The 17,462-nt window shown below is 49.7% G+C and overlaps 1 protein-coding gene across 5 annotated transcripts in view; it reads right to left on the reverse strand.

The window, feature by feature from the left end:
• Positions 1 to 1,471: 1,471 nt before the first annotated feature.
• SYNDIG1 (synapse differentiation inducing 1) overlaps positions 1,472 to 17,462 on the reverse strand; it is a 244,390-nt gene continuing 228,399 nt past the window's right edge. For 4 of the 5 annotated variants that reach the window (XM_027622251.2, XM_027622253.2, XM_027622254.2 and 1 more), the window contains exon 4: positions 2,531 to 2,689. In XM_027622251.2, the coding sequence (XP_027478052.2) occupies positions 2,531 to 2,689 (159 nt within the window). Of the gene's footprint in view, positions 2,690 to 17,462 lie in introns of all 5 variants that reach the window. The other variant, XM_027622255.2, reaches the window with a different exon arrangement.

Below are 17,462 nucleotides of genomic sequence, written 5' to 3' on the forward strand. Positions count from 1 at the left end.
GGTTGCATCTTGACTTTGCTATTTCCCCGGCACATAATTTTGAGGGAAAATTACTTCTAAAATGCTTGTAGTAAGGGTTTTTGCAAGATTGAAATGAGTGGCTGTGGAATGGGGATCCTCGTCTGCAGTCAGGGGCGAGGTGGAGGTTCTACCTGTCGTGTGAGCTTCCAGGCCACACGTGCTTCTTCAAGTTGTCCTCTGACTGGTTTGGCCATGACCCTAGCACCCTAACACCCTTAGGGCCACCTGCACCATACGGTCTTGTGCTGGTTCTTGGGAAAGCCTTGGCAGAACTGGAGAAAGTACAGAGAGGCTGAGTCCCTTTAGCCTGAAGCGTTTTCATGTGGAAACACAGGGGGCTGAGAGAAGATGGTAAGGTGGTCTAGCAGGAGACAGAGCACCTGGGCACCAAGGGGCCGGGATACAGCAGCCATGACGGGGGTGGTGGAGATGGTGGGGTGAACATACGGGGTGGATTCTACTTCTTAAACAAACCCAAAAATACAGAACTTGCACCTCTTGGACTTAAAATGGACCGATTTAGGACCACTACAAATAGGTCATTTCGCACAAGGTGGGTCGTGAGGAATACACCCTGAGATGCTGGGCCGAGAAGATGGGAGGACACAAACAGGTCATGGGACGGGCTATCCAGGACACTGGGAGCAACTACAGCCACCCCATCTCTGGCATGCCAACCTGGGCCAGGCACTGGGCTCCGTGCCCATGAGTTCGCCAGCAGTCCTTGGAAGTGGACATTTGTTATCCTCTCCTAGAGATGAGGTTCAGAGATGTTCACCCACATGGATCACACAGCTGGCTTGACCCCAATCCATGTGCTCCATCACCAAGTTACTCTGACTCTTACAGGGAGCTTTGGGCTTCCTCCATATTTTCTTCTTTGGGTTAGGGTCTTAGACTATACTTTTGGAGCATCCACTAGAGACAGATGCTAGATGGATCTTGGATTTGGCCCAGGAAGGCAGTGCTAAACACTTTCAGAATATGAAGCATTTAAGGGCAAGGAGAAGAGGGGCAGGTGAGGGAGAGGAAACCTGAGTCCGTATTCCAGGACAGTGACTCCTGACTTGTGCTGCCCACGAGCACGGCCAGACAGTGGCCCTGGTCAGTGACATTGGGATTTCTGGGGCAGGGATCCAGGTGGCAGGGAGTTTATAAGTGCCGTGGATGGAACCACTGTTCTAGAGAGATGGCCTCTGTGTCTTCAAATATTATTATTAGGACAAGGATATTAACGGTGTTCAAGGTGAAAACTTAAGCAGCCAGGGGTGTTGTGACCCTTGTCTTAGGAGACCCTCCCACTCTTCTACCCAGCTGAGTTCTGGGTTGCTCTGTGGTTATTTAAGATGAGTGAGAAGTAGAAATGAAACCCAAGAATGGATATTCATCAGAAAAAAAAAAAGTCTTAAGCAAGAAAGCTAAAAGATAATTTTTGTTAAATAATGAACACTCGTAAAACAGCAGTGAAATGGTATTAAAATGTCTGATTACTTATTTCTCAGCGTTCATCTGATAACTTAAGCAGCATGAAGCAGTAGTTGCACTTAAAAAAAATGACAAGAAAATAGCTATTCATTTAGTCGACAGGGAAGGTTCATTTCCTTTTAAAGATCACTGGTGTCACTGCTTATCGCCAGGGTGAGTGTCAACACAGGCATCTTTATGCTGAGACGGTGCCCACAGCTCCTTTGCCTACAGTTCCTGGATCACACCTCGGTCCTTCCAGGAGGGGTTGGGAAGGGCTGCGGCCTGCCCCCCGCCCTAGATCAATGAGGCCCCAGGCCCACATATTGGTGCCTGGTGGCTGCTGAGTTTAGACACGTTCCAAAGGAGGCCCGATGTTCCTAGGCTGGGGGCAGCGTGGAGGGAGTGTCCACTGGGCCTGGGGACAGACCCCATGCTATTCATTCTGATGTTGCACTCTCAGGGCTGGACTCATCTGAGGACCAGTGACAGCTGGGAGTCCTGTCAGCATTTTGTCTCTCTTCCTGCCAGCCCCATTTTCTTCCTGCGGGGAGGCTTGTGGGCAGGGGGAAATGCCGGAGGAGTGAAGCAGGGCCACAGACAGAAGAGGCGTGTCCCCTGCCCTCTGCCTATTGCACCATATTCCATAAAAAATAAACACATTTGTACTGTTTGTGTATTGCTAATGCTATGGCATTCCAGGCCCTGGCAGGCTGCAGAGAGGGCTGCACTGTCACGAATCCACCAGAATCCATCCAAGACGGCCTTGCGGATCAGGATCTTTGGAGCTTCCCTTTGGAAGGGTCAGCAGTGCCCATCTGCCTCGTGCTCTACACAGTGCTGTGAAAATGAAATTAACGGGTAAAAACAAAAGAAATCCCTGGGTAGAAAATCCCAGGGCTTTATGGAGTCGTTTGGCAATAACTTCTAGTGCACAGCATCGCACAGGTGTGTCTACCTGCGTATCCACCCTTTGCCAGCCCTGCCTTCTCAGCATCTGTGTATGACTGGCCCGGGCTTCTTCCCCTGTGCGCCTGGACGAAGCTCATAGGTGGTTGTTCTTGGAGAGGTAGGCGATGAGGGCCACGGCCACGCCCACGTAGATGCCAGTTCCGATGGTGATGGACAGCACAGCCAGGAACAAGGCCCGCCGGGAGCTGGTGCTGGCCTGGTGGAAGTCCCCCTTGGCCACGGCTTTGTTCGTCTGTTGGAGAGAAAGGAGGGAGGAGAAAAGGAAGTGAGGATGAGCAAGTCAGAGCAAATGAAATGAGTGGGGTGCCCACCTCTGGCGCCCTTCCACTCTTGAACTTAGCTGACACCAGACAGAGAGGACTCGCTAAGGGGTAACTGGGCATGCTCCCAGCATGATGGTGTCTGTTCCATGACTGGTAGAGGAAATGGGGGGGTATTGCCCCCCTAGACTGCAAGGTAGGCAAAGCTTAAAGAAAGGAAAGAAAAGAGCCCCCGAGGTGTGATCCAGGAACTGTAGCCCCCAATGACCATGGCTGGCAGCACTCCACCACCAATGTGGGGTCGGGGCCCTGGGCACCAGGATGTGAGGGAGAGAAGAGATATGACACCCCCAGCACCCTCATTTCTACCGAAGGATGACCTTTCTTTCATTTGAATAACACTGAATTTTTAAAAATATGTTCACACTTACCTGCTTTGATCTTTACAACATAGTAGGGGTGTGGGGAAGGAAATGATAGTTCTCACTTCCCAGAGAAGAAAGTATGGCATAAGATCATTAAATCAATTGCAGGATACTTAACACTTCAGTCTTCAGCTGGTGGCCATGGAATCATGCATTTCTGACTATTATCCTTCCTCACCATAGCTGGAGTTGGTAAAACTCATCCACCAATAAAATATTTGATATAAGACAATACCCATATTTCTGTTCACTCAGTTGCCTAACAAGGTGTTGCTTTGATAATATTCATGTTTCTTGGGGTCACGGGGTGGAAGGGAACATGGAGGTTTTGGATGTTGTATTTGGCTGGGTATTTTGTACCATATCCCATGTACCATCCCCAATCCCTTCCTTTGCTGTCCCCCTCCACAAGTGAGACTAGAAACGTGACACAAGAGTGGGGGAACTGTCATGTGCTTCAGCTGTAACCATCCTGGAGGAACCAGCTGAGTAAAATGGCGAACTTGGCTGATGGGAGTGGAGGCTACCATGGCACCCTGACCCCTGGGAGGGTCAAGTGATGCTGAGGAGAGCTGACCCCATGCTGGCTGGGGATTCTTTGTGGTCAGGGTAAAGGCAGAACCCACTCCCCAGGTAGATGTCCTAGCTCGTTCTCTGGCCCGTCTCCAGAAAGCCAGGTTTTTACCAGCCCCCCTCTCCGTGTGTCCTCAGGGGTATTTCTGCCTTTTGTAAGCCAGTAGGGGAGTCGGTATGTTCTTTACGCAAACTAAAATATGTCACCACGTGTGCCATGGACCACAAAGGGTGAGACTCAGAGGTAACTCATGAAATGAATTTCCACCCTCCACAGTCCTCACGCTGATCGATGAGATGTGGAGCTCTGCGTCAGGCTGAGGAGGGACCCTGGCTCACGTGGCGGCCTCCTTTTCCCTCCCTGCTGGATGCTGGAGGTCAGTTTTTGTCCTCCTCCCCTCATTTTCTGGCTTGGAAGGGAGCTTGGGAGCTCGCTGCCGACAGCTCTTGATGAAGCAGAGCTAAGGGAATGCAGAATGGGAAGCCTCCTAGGACAATACTAATTAATTAATTAAGCCTTAATTAGCTGCATTTCACTTTATCTAATGCAGTACTCTCTAACACTCCAGCGGCCCATAACATCATTCACTGGAACTGCCCTTCCTTAGCCAGGCGGCCACCCTCCGTTAGAATGGGGCTTTCCTCCTCTCTCTCATTATCACCAGCCTGAATTCCCAGGAGAGGACACAGATGTGCAGAGAGGAGGGAAGGGTGCACTGGGCACTCCCTCCCCCTGAACACAGGCCCCCCGCCCCCCCGCCGGAGTGCCTTTGTCCCAACTGACCTATCTCACCGGAGCCCATGCGTGTCAGTAACTATGTTAGTAGTTGTCTTCTCGGCTCGGCTGTAAGGTCCAGAGGCAGGTCCACGTCTGCCTTGTCCGTGAGGTCTGCCTGGAGCCTGAGGAATGGCAGGCACTCACTGCACACTTGAATGACCAGGTGAGTGGGCTGTACAAGATCAGCTCCCCTCAAACACTTCCAGGTGGTACTGGCCCCAGGTGCACGCTCCTGGGTTCACTGGTGGCCCCTACGAGGAAGGTAGTGGCATGGGGTAGTCTTGACCTAAGCTCTGGCCCAACCCCGCAAAGCTCCCCTCTGGTGGGTTCTGAGCTCACAGTGCCAGCCCTCTCATCCCCAGGAACCTGGAGCATCTGCTGGGGAATCGAGCTCCACGGTTGACTCTCATGGTCCAAGCTGGGAGAACTCCATCTACGATTTGTTTGGTTTTGGTTATAGGGCAACTGTTGCAACAGGAAGTATGTTGGAGATGCTATCAGCTGAGATGCGTCAGGACCAGCAAACAGAGCCTCATTGACAAGCAGGCTGCTTTCAACAATGCTGCTCAGTGTCTGCATTTCGCAGAAGCTCCCGTGAGGTAGCTATGCCATATGCACCCTACGGACTGGGCATTCTGGTCTAACAAAGGTGGTGTCTGATGCATCCTTTGTTTCACAAAATGGATCCTGTGGCTATGAAGTAGGTTGCACATCCGTCTGAAAGGGTGCAACTGCAGAGAAATATTTCCATTCTGAAAACTTCTGGGCTGTCTTCAGGCTCTTCTTGCTAGGCTTGAGGGCAGGGTTTCTTGTCCTGGGTCCAGGGGTCTTTGAAGCCCTGATGCTGAAAGTAAGACTGTGTGTGCATGAGCATTTTTATGAGCTGAGGGTCAGCCACACTCGCTGGATCCCCAAAGCAGCCACGTTCCCAGTTGCTCTGACTGCTGCACTGGGGCAGGCGCTGGTTGGAGAAGGAGAGGGGGCACCAAGGAACAGAGGCAACCCTGTGTCTCCTGGCAGGGACAGGAGGATGTTACAGGTGGTTCTTGGCTGGAATGAGCTGATATTGTTTGCTTGTCCTAATTGGGAATCTAGACTTGTCTATACCCTGGTCCGCACACGCAGGCCCTGGTTTGTAAGTGAGCGCGCTGCAGGCATTGCCGAGAGCCCATACTCGGAACAGCCCATGGGTCTCGTTGGCACAAACTGCCCCTTGTCAGACGGCTCTGCAGCAGGAGTTCTCAAACCTGGTGCACATTCCAACTACCAGGGAGCTTTAAGAATTCCTGATGCCCTGGTAGCATCCCGGGCCAGGGAAGTCAGAAGCTCTGGGCTTGGACCTGGCTTCTGTGCCTTTCATGCTCCCAGGTGATTCCCACGTGCAGTCAAGGTCGAGACCAAGGTGGCCAACTGTCCTGGTTTGCTCAGGACTGAGGGGATTCCCGGGACTTGGGACCTTCAGTGCTGGAATAGGAACAGTCCAGGCAAACCGGGGTGAGATTCGCTGTTTCGCCGGAAGGCAGCCCTGGATCTGGCATGGAGAGCATCCTGGTGACCCACCTTTTCTGACAGAAGCATCTTTTCATGTCAGCAGGCCCATGGTAGAGGGAAGTCCCCAACCTGAGGTCCACCCACATGTTTGGTTGTGGCAGCTGTGGGCCCTCACGGCCTGTCCGATTGGTGTGCAAGGCACTGTTTTGATTCCTGCATGTGGATATTTGCAGGAAGGGAAGCCACACCCTGGGCACTCATGACTTTGTTTTTAGTTGGTGGGGTGTCATTTTCAAACCTCATTCCCTCTTGACTGGTTTATGGCCCTCAGGAGTTTATAATCTGTTGGCATTTTCCCTCCTGATCGCCTCCTTTCTAAGGGCAGCATCAGGCTCAGCCCTGTTTTGGCAGGGCCAATGTGCCCTGCAGGTGGGAGCCCCATCCTTAATCTGAGTCTGTCCTCCTGCGGAAATGCCTTCCGCTGTGGAAGGTGATGTGTGCCGAAGGAAACAGAAGGCTTACACCCCCTCCTACTTGTTCTCAGACATTCAAATGGCTTACTTGAGTGGTGTTGGGCTTGTTTGGGGCCCCTGCCTCCTGATTTGCCTGCATCTCTCCCACTCTCTCTAAATGCTGCCCATGACAGACCCTTCCATGGCAGACTTGCTGTGGTCCCTGCACCCTGCAGCATGGCGTGTGTGGCCTTCTGCCCCTGACCCCTGTTCCTGCCCAGCCTCATCTGGCCTGCCACCAAGGCCTTCCCACTGTGGGGTCAAGGATACTCCCAGCCCAGGGAGTGTGTGTGACTTTACTTCAAATCAAATGCTCCACTGACTTTCAACAGGGAACACTGAGACTCAGTGTTCCCATCTGTGCAGTGGGGCCCATGGGAATGAAGTAGGCCTCGTCAGTGGAGGCTCCGAGACTGCCTCCTGCCCTTCGCCCTCCAGACCCATGCTCCTCCCACATTTGCCTGCTCATGGCCAGGAGGCTGACCTGGCTCCTTCTCTGGTCCCCCAGCTTCTCCCTGAGTGCTGCCCAGCAGGCCCATCAGATTGGAGGAAGGGAGGGGCTCACCATTTTTTTTTTTAAGATTTTATTTATTTATTTGAGAGAGAGAATGAGAGAGAGCACATGAGAGAGGGAAGGGTCAGAGGGAGAAGCAGACTCCCCGCCAAGCAGGGAACCTGATGTGGGACTCGATCCCGGGACTCCAGGATCATGACCTGAGCCGAAGGCAGTCGCTTAACCAACTGAGCCACCCAGGCACCCTTTTTTTTTTTTTTAAGATTTTATTTATTTATTTGAGAGAGAGAATGAGAGAGAGAGAGCACATGAGAGAGGGGAGGATCAGAGGGAGAAGCAGACTCCCCGCCAAACAGGGAACGGGGCTCACCATTTGTGAGGGCCCAGCACTGACGCCTCCTGCAGGTTCTAGCCCTCAATCCTACTCTCTCCAAGCCTCCACGTGTGGTGGCTCTGACGCACCTGTCCCCGTCACTGCACTGTCCCTTGCAGCCCCATGCCAGCCACCTTTGTAAATCGACCCTCCCCAAATGATCTAACTGGGGTGAGCCATCTATTTCCCAAGTGAAGCAGCTACAGCTATGGGAGTGATAAAATGTTTGCACCCACCATGACCTGGCTGTGGGCCTGCAGCAGCCTCTGTGAGGACCTGACCCCCAGGCTCTTTGTCACCCGTGAGACACTTGCTGGTGTCCAGGCACCCCACCCAGCCTGCTCTCTCCTGATAGCTGTACTCATCATCCACTACCAAGAAACACATCATCCCCAACTCTGTGGCTTCAGACAAGAATAAGCACTGATGTCTCTGTTTCTGAGGGTCAGTGGGGCGGCTCTGACCTGACCTCGGGGGGCCTGGGCTGTGTCTCCTCAGTGTCCTTACTGTGTTATGGGCTGAGGCAGGCCACTGGGCTGGAGGGGAGGCAGGTTTCACTTGCTCACAGTGTCCTCCTGCCAGAACCTTCTGGGCTCCTTCCTCATGGCTCTGTTCACCTCCAGTCTGCCCAGAGTCCCCTCCTAGGACAGAGGCCTGTCCTTGGGGCATCTCGGGATCTGCTCTGGGGGCCCCTTCACAGAAGTGCAGCCATGGCTCAGGCTGGCTCCTCCTTGTCCAGGTGAATATAATCTCCCATGAAGCCACGGGACGCACACATGATGTTATAGTCCGGGGCTCCTCCAGCCAGCGCAGAGTCAAATCGGTGCCAACTGTCCGGGCAATGACCATTCTGGCTCCCAGGACTAGGCTAGAAGGTGCTCCTCCCCACGGAGCTCATGTTCCAAGGGCAGTTGCCCACAGGGAGCTCTCTCTCAGTGCTACCTCTGTCACCCCTGAAGGCCAAACTGAAAGGGTCACCGCACTGGACAGAAGGAGGTGTGACACTGTGAGCTGGCCCCTCTGGTCCAGTCCACAAACAGCCGTTCCCATTCAGGCCCCTGCAGAGGAAAGAAAATCCACCTGCTCCCACTTTGGGCTGGGAACCTTACCTCTTGGGACTGGGTTTTCCTTCCCTGCTCTTTCTCCAACAGGTCATGAGTGAAGTTTGTTACTTTCATCTGGGGGTCTTTTGCTTAGAAAACAGGAAGTGCAGGTGGCTGGCAAGGTCCTGAGCAGCACACAGCTGTACCTTCTGTGGGACCCAGATCTGTACCTTTTGGAAGGCGGCTGGGAGTAAAAGTCAAGGGGCAGGGGAGCATAAGGAATCTGCAATCAGAAGGCAAGAAGCCCTCAGGCCCCATGGGGCACCCTGGGGGCAGGGCTCAGCCGCAGCCCCAACTGGGGAAATGTCCTCCAAACCCGCACCCGGAGGCGTTCAGCCCTTCAACACCCCACTGGAACATTTCACACTGAGACATTAAATGTGCACTCTGGCTCTTCAGTTACACAATTACCCTCACTTATCTGGTTGTGAAGATACATAGAAAACCCGACTTTTAAACTAAAGAGCAAAAGGAAAACATGAGTGCTAAAAGTCATGAAAACCATCAGCTTCCTTTCCTCTCCCTTGAGTGAAGGGATTTACACTGAGGAAATAAAAATCATATCAGCAAAGAATGCGCAACCAGGACACACATGCTTTGGCTGAGTGTGAGGTCAGTCAGCTGTGCCACGGGGGTCACACCCCTTGAGGCTGGGACAGGCACCAAGTCAGTCCACCATGTCAGGGGAACATGCCCTTTATCACACAGCAGGAAGCTTCTTGTACTCAGTTAAAGCTCATTTTGCTCAGGTTTTCACGAGAATGGCCCAGCTTGCAGAGGACTGAAGGCAAATTTACATTTCTTGGGGGGCACTTTTTAATGTTTATGCTTATTTATCTAGCCACACCTCTCTCTGTTGGCAGTGACAGAACCTGCCGAATGGTAACTTTTAGGGGCTTTATCTGCAGGGACTGGCTTCTCCTTGTGGTCTTCCACCAGACTGGGGGCTCTGCTTTCCTCTGCTGCTTCCTGTGTGTCCAGGTCCTGCCATAGCCAGGGATCAGCCAAGCTGCCCAATTCTCCCCCCTTCCTAATATGGCTCCCCTTCTCGTTGCCCACTCAGCTCTGGGTTGACCTGAGATTTATCTTGGCGTTCGTTGGCATGCTGAAGCTCATGACCTTATTTGTTCACTTTCACCTGCCTTCCTTCTTCTGCTCACTCACACAGCTAGAAGTTCTGTCCGAGGCTCGACATCACAAGAGATGTGGCCCAGGATGGTTATACAGCTGCTTATCAGCATTTGCCAATTTTCAGAACAGGAAAGGAGAACCAAATCAGACATCTGAAGCCCTGTGCCCCCATGGTGAGGACAAAGGGGTTGGGTGTTTGCAGGCAGGGAAGGGAATCTGAAGGGACCTCAAAGCATGCTGTAAGACCCAGGTTCACTCCATTAGGAGGGTAGGCATTTGCCTTTCACTTTAGGAGAGCGGCTTAAATGGGGCACTGCAGGGTCTTGTGTGTGTCCCCTACACGGGAGGGCACATGGCCAGTTCTTGCCTGGAGAATATCAAAGGCAGAGGTGGGTTGGCCAGTGGCTTCACGGTCAGAGCTGAAAGAAGTGCTGCTCTGTGGGGACAGGCCAGGCCCTCCCATCGAAGACCAGACAGGGTGGGCTGCCACAAGGACTGTCTTAGATCCTGTCCAACAGAGACTGACTGAGGGGCAAGCAGACCTCCACAGAAAATGCTGATGGAAAATGCATGGTTTGTCTCAAGAAAACTGTAGTTTAAGGATGCAGAATGTGTGTGGGGTCTGCTAAGAACCCACCAAAATGCACAGATGGGAAAGAAAGCCGTATACATCCTGAAGGCCGAGAGGGTGTGAGGCCTAGTGTGACAGGCTGAGTTGGGTAAGACTGCTCTGTTCCCCATCTGGCCTCACTCCAAAGGGGCAGACACCATGGCTGGCAAACTGGAAGAAGGGGTGGGGGGTAGAAACGGCACCTCTCCTTCCTGGGCGTGCAGGCATGTCCCAGCGGTGTACAGCTTGAAAGAACAGTGCTGCACGCCAACCCCCAGGCTCAAACGGAAAAGAGACCCAGTACCAAGTGTTGGCGAGAATGTGGAAAAAACAAATTCTCATACAGTCCTGGTAGGATTGTAAATTTTTATCACTACTTGGGGAAAGGATCAGTACTTCTTACAGCTGAACATATGGGCGTATTATCCAACAACAAATTTACTCTTGGTAAATACTTAAGAGATATTATTTATATGTTCACCAAAGGACATCAACAAGAATATTTGTAACAATAACCATCATAATAGCTCCAAACTGGAAGCCAGCCATATGTCCAACAGCAATAAAAAGGAATGAATAATAATGGTACCCAGTAACGGTAAAGAAATAAATCTCAGAAACATAATGTGGAAGGGAAGAAGCTGGACACAGGATTCTCTTTACATAAAGTTCAAAATAGGCTAAAGTATTCTATACTGTTGGCATAGAAATCAGGTTACTGGATATCTTTGGGGAGAGTCAGTCATTGGAAGAAAGCATAGTTTAAAAAAATCTACTTTTTTACTCCAAGATACTTTTAGAAGTGATTCTCCCAAAAATTAAATGACCAGATAAGAACTATTCATAAAGAATAGAGAAACTCATTTTATGAAACTAGTAAAATCTTGATATCAAAACCAAACAAAGGGAAGTAAGAGAGACAAAAAGGAGATGCTGATTTCTCCGTAAACACAGAAGCAAATCAAGTGAAGTGTGCCCTGGCTTCCCTCTCCACCCTGCTCTCTGGCCTCTGTATTTGCAGTGGCCTTTTAAACCCCTAACTCACCTACTCTATCCTCAGGGGAGCCTTACCTGCCCTGTTGAGAGAGGGGCTCCTGGGGGTCTGGTGCTCACCACCTGGCGCCCTACAGCTGCACATTTCAGGAGCCTGGACGGGCTCAGTGCACATTCACTCAATGAATGAAGAACAGAGGACATCGCAGCCTTTGTTCCCACTGTTCCCGAGTGCAAACACGCTTTGGTCAGAAACATTCCCACCTTGTACAGGAACCCCCTGGAGGCATCCCCGTGGCTGACAATCACTGGCCTTATACAGAGTCTACAAGCTGATAAGGAAGGTATAAATCAAGGATATTCACAAAGGAAATATTTACAACCATGGCTCCTTGCTGTGCAAGGTAAAGCCTAGTAGGCTTTGCAGCTGAGCACCAGGAAGGACATGGCTGTTGAAGTTTGGGCTTATGCAATGCTCTGCATGACAGAGGGAGAGGGGTTTGCTGCCCCTCAGGGAATCCAGGAGAAGAGGGGGAAGAGAAGAGCCAGGAAGAGGGTCAGAGGCTGGGTCAGAGAGGAACTGTCTAGTTTGTGCCCTTCAGGAGAGCGTTCTATGAGGATAGAGGTGTTTTATGTGCTGTCCAGCATGGTGACCACTAGAACACCTGCCTTGTGTGACTGTGGAATCTCTCATGGGGACATGCACTGGCCCCCGCTAGGTGACCATCTCCCCTTCTTGAAAGGATCTGGGCTCTGCTCCTTCACAGATGGGCCAGGAACCTTGGGCCAACATTTCTCTTAGCTCTGGGTTGAGTGTCTTACAAGCTTTGTCAACGTCTTCACTTCCTTTGGCTGGAATGTTTGAGGTTTGAGTAAAATCATGATTTACTCTGAGAGACACCCTGCTGCTTTGTTTCTCTTACACTTATTTTGAGGGTAAGATTGGGTAAGGTCAGGTGTTTCCACGTCCCATATCACCCATGGACACATTCACTCCATTCCTGTTGAGAAGCAGGGTCCAGGCACGGCTGGGAGGGCCTGAGCAGAAAATGCCAGCACCTGACACCAGCCTCCAAGATTTGTGACGGGCTCCCAAAGACACCTGCTGTCTCCAGAACCATCTCTCTGGAAATTTATAGCACTTTGGAAACTTTATGGCTCATTTTTCCTCTAGTACCAATATCTGTCTGACTGGATTACATTGCTTTGCATTATTGCAAAGGTTATTTCCATTATTTACTACTGTTAACATTTGCTATGCACTGACAAGTTACTCAGAGCTGCACTCGAAGAAGAGACAGACTCCATGGAACAATCTAAATGACAGCAGGCAGATAGCTTGGCCCTAAGCCACAAGGATGGAAACCTCCCATAGGCAGACGTCTCACACCAATCCTCAACAAGCATGTTTCTTTCCTCACAATGTATTTAGTTCCACGTGCGTTTTTATGATTTCCCCCTTTTGAGCAACTGTTCTATTTTAAGCCATTTAAGACAATGGATCTTCTGTTGCTAGTTAGGGCCATACAGCAGAAAGGAGAGACTGGTTATGAAACAAATGTACAACTGTGTTAGAGGAAAACCTCACGTGAACCTCAGTCACCTAGGTGCGGGCACTGAGTGTGGGCTTTCACAGAACCACTGCACCTGTCCTTGGCCTGGGCCACTGCCCTCGGGGGCCAGACTTCCTGCAGGGCCTTCCAAGGGCCCCTATCTTCAAAGTCATTTCTTCTGTGGATCTCATGTCACAGAGAACATAACTGCAACCACACACACATCAACAGGAAGAGTGGTCACTGTGCCACGCTTGTGTGGGGCACATGAACTACTGTCATCCAGCATTCTCCACGGAGAATGGCGGATTAGAGGAGCTGCCAAACCCTGGAGCACCCAGCACCCAGCTCCTGAGACGCCTTCGTGAGGGCCTTACACCCTGCAGCCTCTGGCCAGTTGACACTTGACACTTTCTCCAACCCCCTCCCCTGCAGGCTGGCCTCCAGTCCCATCCTGAGAGAAGCTTGCCATGGTTTCCCCACATGCTTGTTTTGTTTGCCTGTGAGGGGAGGGCTGGAAGACTGGAACTCCTCCAGGGAGAGCCCGGAGAACTTGAGAGGAACCCAGGCCAAAAGGGAGCCTCTGGGGGGGGGGCGGGGGGGCCTTCCACTCCGCCCTGCCTCCTGGTGCCTCTGACCACCACCTTCCTGCCCAGGCTGCCCCTCTACACTCCTACCTAGTGCCCCAGCCCCTTCTGCTGCTTCTGGGGACACAGGACCTCAGAATGCAGGCTGTTAGGGAATGACAGTGATCACAGGATCATAGGAAGTTCTATTATTAGAATTAGAGATGAAATCAGAGGGACTGAAAATTGTCACCTTCTCCATTTCTCAAATTTCAACAGCAGTAAATGGCCATATATTTGCATATTGGCTTATTCTGTGTCTTTCATTATTTAAAAAAATGTGTCTATATAAATAAATAAGTGTATCTGCATATACATAGGTAGATACACACACACACACACCATATATGTATTATATATACACACACCAATATGTATTATATATATATATATATATACACACACACACACACACACACACACCCTCCCCAAACACAATATTCATAGCAAAAGTACAAAATTCATAAACATACAACTTGGTGAATTTTCACAACATGCACACACCTGTGTCACCAGCATCTGGATGGCGCACAGAACACAGTCACTACCTGGAAGCCTTCTCTGTCCCCTTGCTGTCACTCTCCCCCAGCAGAAATCACCACCCTGACTTAAAACAGCCTACGTGAACTTTGCTTTGAAACTTCCTATAACAGATCCTCTGGTGTAGACAATAGTGTGTGTGGCTTCCTTCACTCTCAGAGAATCAACTCTGTTGGGTATATAGATAATTTATTCTCTAGTGTCCTACTGTATGAATATTTTATAACTTATTTGCCCATTATCCTGAGCAAAGGTTGTATCCAGTTTTTGGCTATTATGAATAGGACCGCTATAAACATTCTAGTATCTTATTTTAATGAACTTGTATACTTATTTTTGTTGGTATACAGGTAGGAGTAGAATTGTTGATAATAGGTGGAAAATGGTGTATGTTCAGTCTGTAAAATAGGTGTAAAAATAGGTGTATGTTCAGTCTGTAAAATTGTTTTTACAGTCACAGTAATGAGTTTTCTGATAAACTAATGTTAATACTTTATCATAAACCAAAGTCCATTTTTTAAAACTTACTGTCCACCTTCTGTCCATCCCAGATACCACATTGCATTCAGATGTCAAGTCTCCTGAGGTACCTCTTGGCTGTGACAGCTTCACAGACTTTCCTTGTTTTGGATGACCTTGACAGTGTTAAGGAACACTGGTTAAATATATTGTAGGATGTCCCTCTGCTGGGAGTTATCTAAAGGATTTTGCAGAGGAAGAGCACAGAGGTAAAGTGGCCTCCTAATTATTTCATGTCAGGGTTACGTCCTATCAACAGCACTTATCACTGGGGCTGCTGACCTTGATTGCCTAGCAGAGGTGATATTTGTCAGATTTCTCCACAGTCACTCTTCTTCCTGCCTTTCCATACTGTCATCTGTCACAGGAAGTTACTGCTTAGCCCACACTTTTGATATGGGACATGGGCTTTGCTTCCTTCGGGTGGAGTCCCTACATAATTATTTGGAATTCATCTGTATGGGAGATTTGTGTGTTCTCCCCCATGAATTGATTCATCTGGTCATTTATTTATATCAGTGTGGACCCTTGGATATTTACATTATACTTTGGCTTATAATTCAATACTACATTTTTTGCCACTTTGACCATTGAAAGCTCTTTTAGGCTGGTTCCTGTGTCCCCTTGACATGCTCCCATCCTTTTGCTTTTGGAGCACTTTTTCCTTTTTATACTATAGGATGCTGTTCCAGGTTCATCTTGTATATTTCCTGCCCAAGTCCTAGAATCAGCCATTGCCCATGGAGCCCTGATCTCTTTTATTGGAAAATGGTGTTAGAAAACAAGATCTGGGCACTGGGTGTGCTTGTCACTCTAGAGGTCTCATTGATTCTGGGATTTCTCAGCAACAGACCTAGGAACTTATATATATTATAATATATAATTATAAACACACACACACACACACACACACACACACAAGCATCCAGTGCTTGTTGTCTCAAGCCACTTGGCACTTAGCTACAGAACAATAGATCACCAGAACATTCACTACTCTGTCCTAGGTACTGGGTCTTAGTACCAAGATGTGACATAATGACTGATTATCCTCAGTTACAGAGGAGGAAACTGAAGCACAGGGAGGGACAGAAACTTGTTCAAAGTCACAGCACTGTTAAAGTGATGGATTTGAACCCTGTAGCTCTGACTCTACAGGAATGCTCTTGCATTAAGCTGTGCCGCTCCCAAAAATGCTCAAAAATACTTTGGAAAGGAAATGAAAAAGAAATTAAAGTCCTCAACCACACCACCTGGGATCACCGTAGTCGGATGGATGATGCTGTGTCAGTGTGGTTCTCTCCTGGTTGGTGGACTGAGCTTCCTGTTAGAACAAGGAAGCCGAACCATCTTCGAGCACCCTTGCTCATTAGTTATCATTATTGTTTCAACTGAAAGCATCTGCACCCTGTTGGATGTGGATCATCTGAATGGGAATGTCAGCCCTTTTACCCAAAACACAGATGAGCAGACCCAGTAGCCAGCTTTCCAGCCACAAGCCATCTTTCCCACGCTGCCAGGAGGGATGCTGATGGCTGGATAGGCACCGTCTGTCCCAGTGGCTGCAACTCCCACTGAAGCAGCTCAGCAAGGAAACCGGCACAGGCTCCAGAGAAAGGAGGGAGGGAGGGTGAGAGAGCAGTCAGGAAAGGAAGTAGGAGGGAGAAAGGCCTCCCCATTATGGGAAGCAAGTCCTCAGCCTTGAGCAGGCTCTCTGGCCAATGAAATGTCTGCACTACCAGATGGTCCTGCTGACCCGTTAACCTACAAGCTGCAGGTCTACACCTGGGCTCAGAAAGGGGAGCCAGGGGAGAGAGAATCTCATGCCACCAGTATATATTGTTACCACTGGATTTATCTTGTATTTGCAGGGCTGAAAATTCTCAGCAAATCCTCATGTGATACCATCTCAACAGTCTCAGGAACCAAAATATTCAGACCCTGGGTCCCTCCTTCCTAACCCAGTGGGCTGTAGCAGGAACACCTGGTGCTGACCAGCTGCAGAGGATAGGCTTCTTTCTCCAACAGTGGCTGGCACAAATCAAGGCACCCTCTCTCACCTGGAGAGAAGCCAAGCTAGAAGCGTAGCTGGGGATGGATCTAGCATAGAGCCTTGTTATACACAGAGCTGCTTCCATCTGCTGTAGCCTCCAGGAAGCTCCCCTGCCCACATCTGAGCTCTTTTCCAGTCAAATTCGATGTGAGAGTAGAGACCTACCCTTTGAAACCCAACATCTTATTTTGAAACCCCAAAATTCATGTCCAAATGCCATTCTGAGGAACCCGTATGTCCCCTCTGATGCTGGGAGGTCCTGTGGACAGACCAGGGACCGTGTATACACCCCAGTTCACAACTGAGCTGCACTGCCTGCATACAAGAATGGTTTTAAGTTATTAGCATTAGGGGACTTTTAAAAATTTCCCCTAGTCTTTTAAATCCAATAAAAGCAGATTTCCTGTCTTTGCTTTTGAATTCATTCCAACCAAGCAGATTCTCATTAGCTCGCATCTGACATCCGGCACTTCATTAGAAGGGCTAATAAAGGAGTCAGCATAAGCATCTTTGTGATTTGCACTCTGCTCCCAGTTGGGGAAGCTGGGGGGATGAAAGTGTGAAGTTTGCGCACACGTGGGCAGAGTGAATGACAGCGCTTTCTCCACAGCTTGAAATCCATGCATCTGAGCTGAAACGGGGCGATGCAGTGGAATAAAGGAGACTCTGTCTGTTGTGCATTCATATCGCATCAAATCATGCCTCAGAAGCAAACATTCTCAAAATAGGGAAAGGAAAAGCAGCATTACAGAAACATCCTCTTTGAACCAAACATTTCCCAAAATGTGGCACAGGAGATGTGGCTCAACAGGCATCTGAGGGAAACAACAGGCACTTTTTACTTCAGGTTGAAATATCAGGATTCTTCTCAAATGACAACTCTCAAGGACTCAGGGAGAGCAGGAGATATCTGGACACTTTTTGGAGAAAATCCCATTATGATGGCTGGTCCAG

This window comes from Zalophus californianus, chromosome 8, assembly GCF_009762305.2.
Source record: "Zalophus californianus isolate mZalCal1 chromosome 8, mZalCal1.pri.v2, whole genome shotgun sequence".
Taxonomy (NCBI): Eukaryota; Metazoa; Chordata; class Mammalia; order Carnivora; family Otariidae; genus Zalophus; species Zalophus californianus.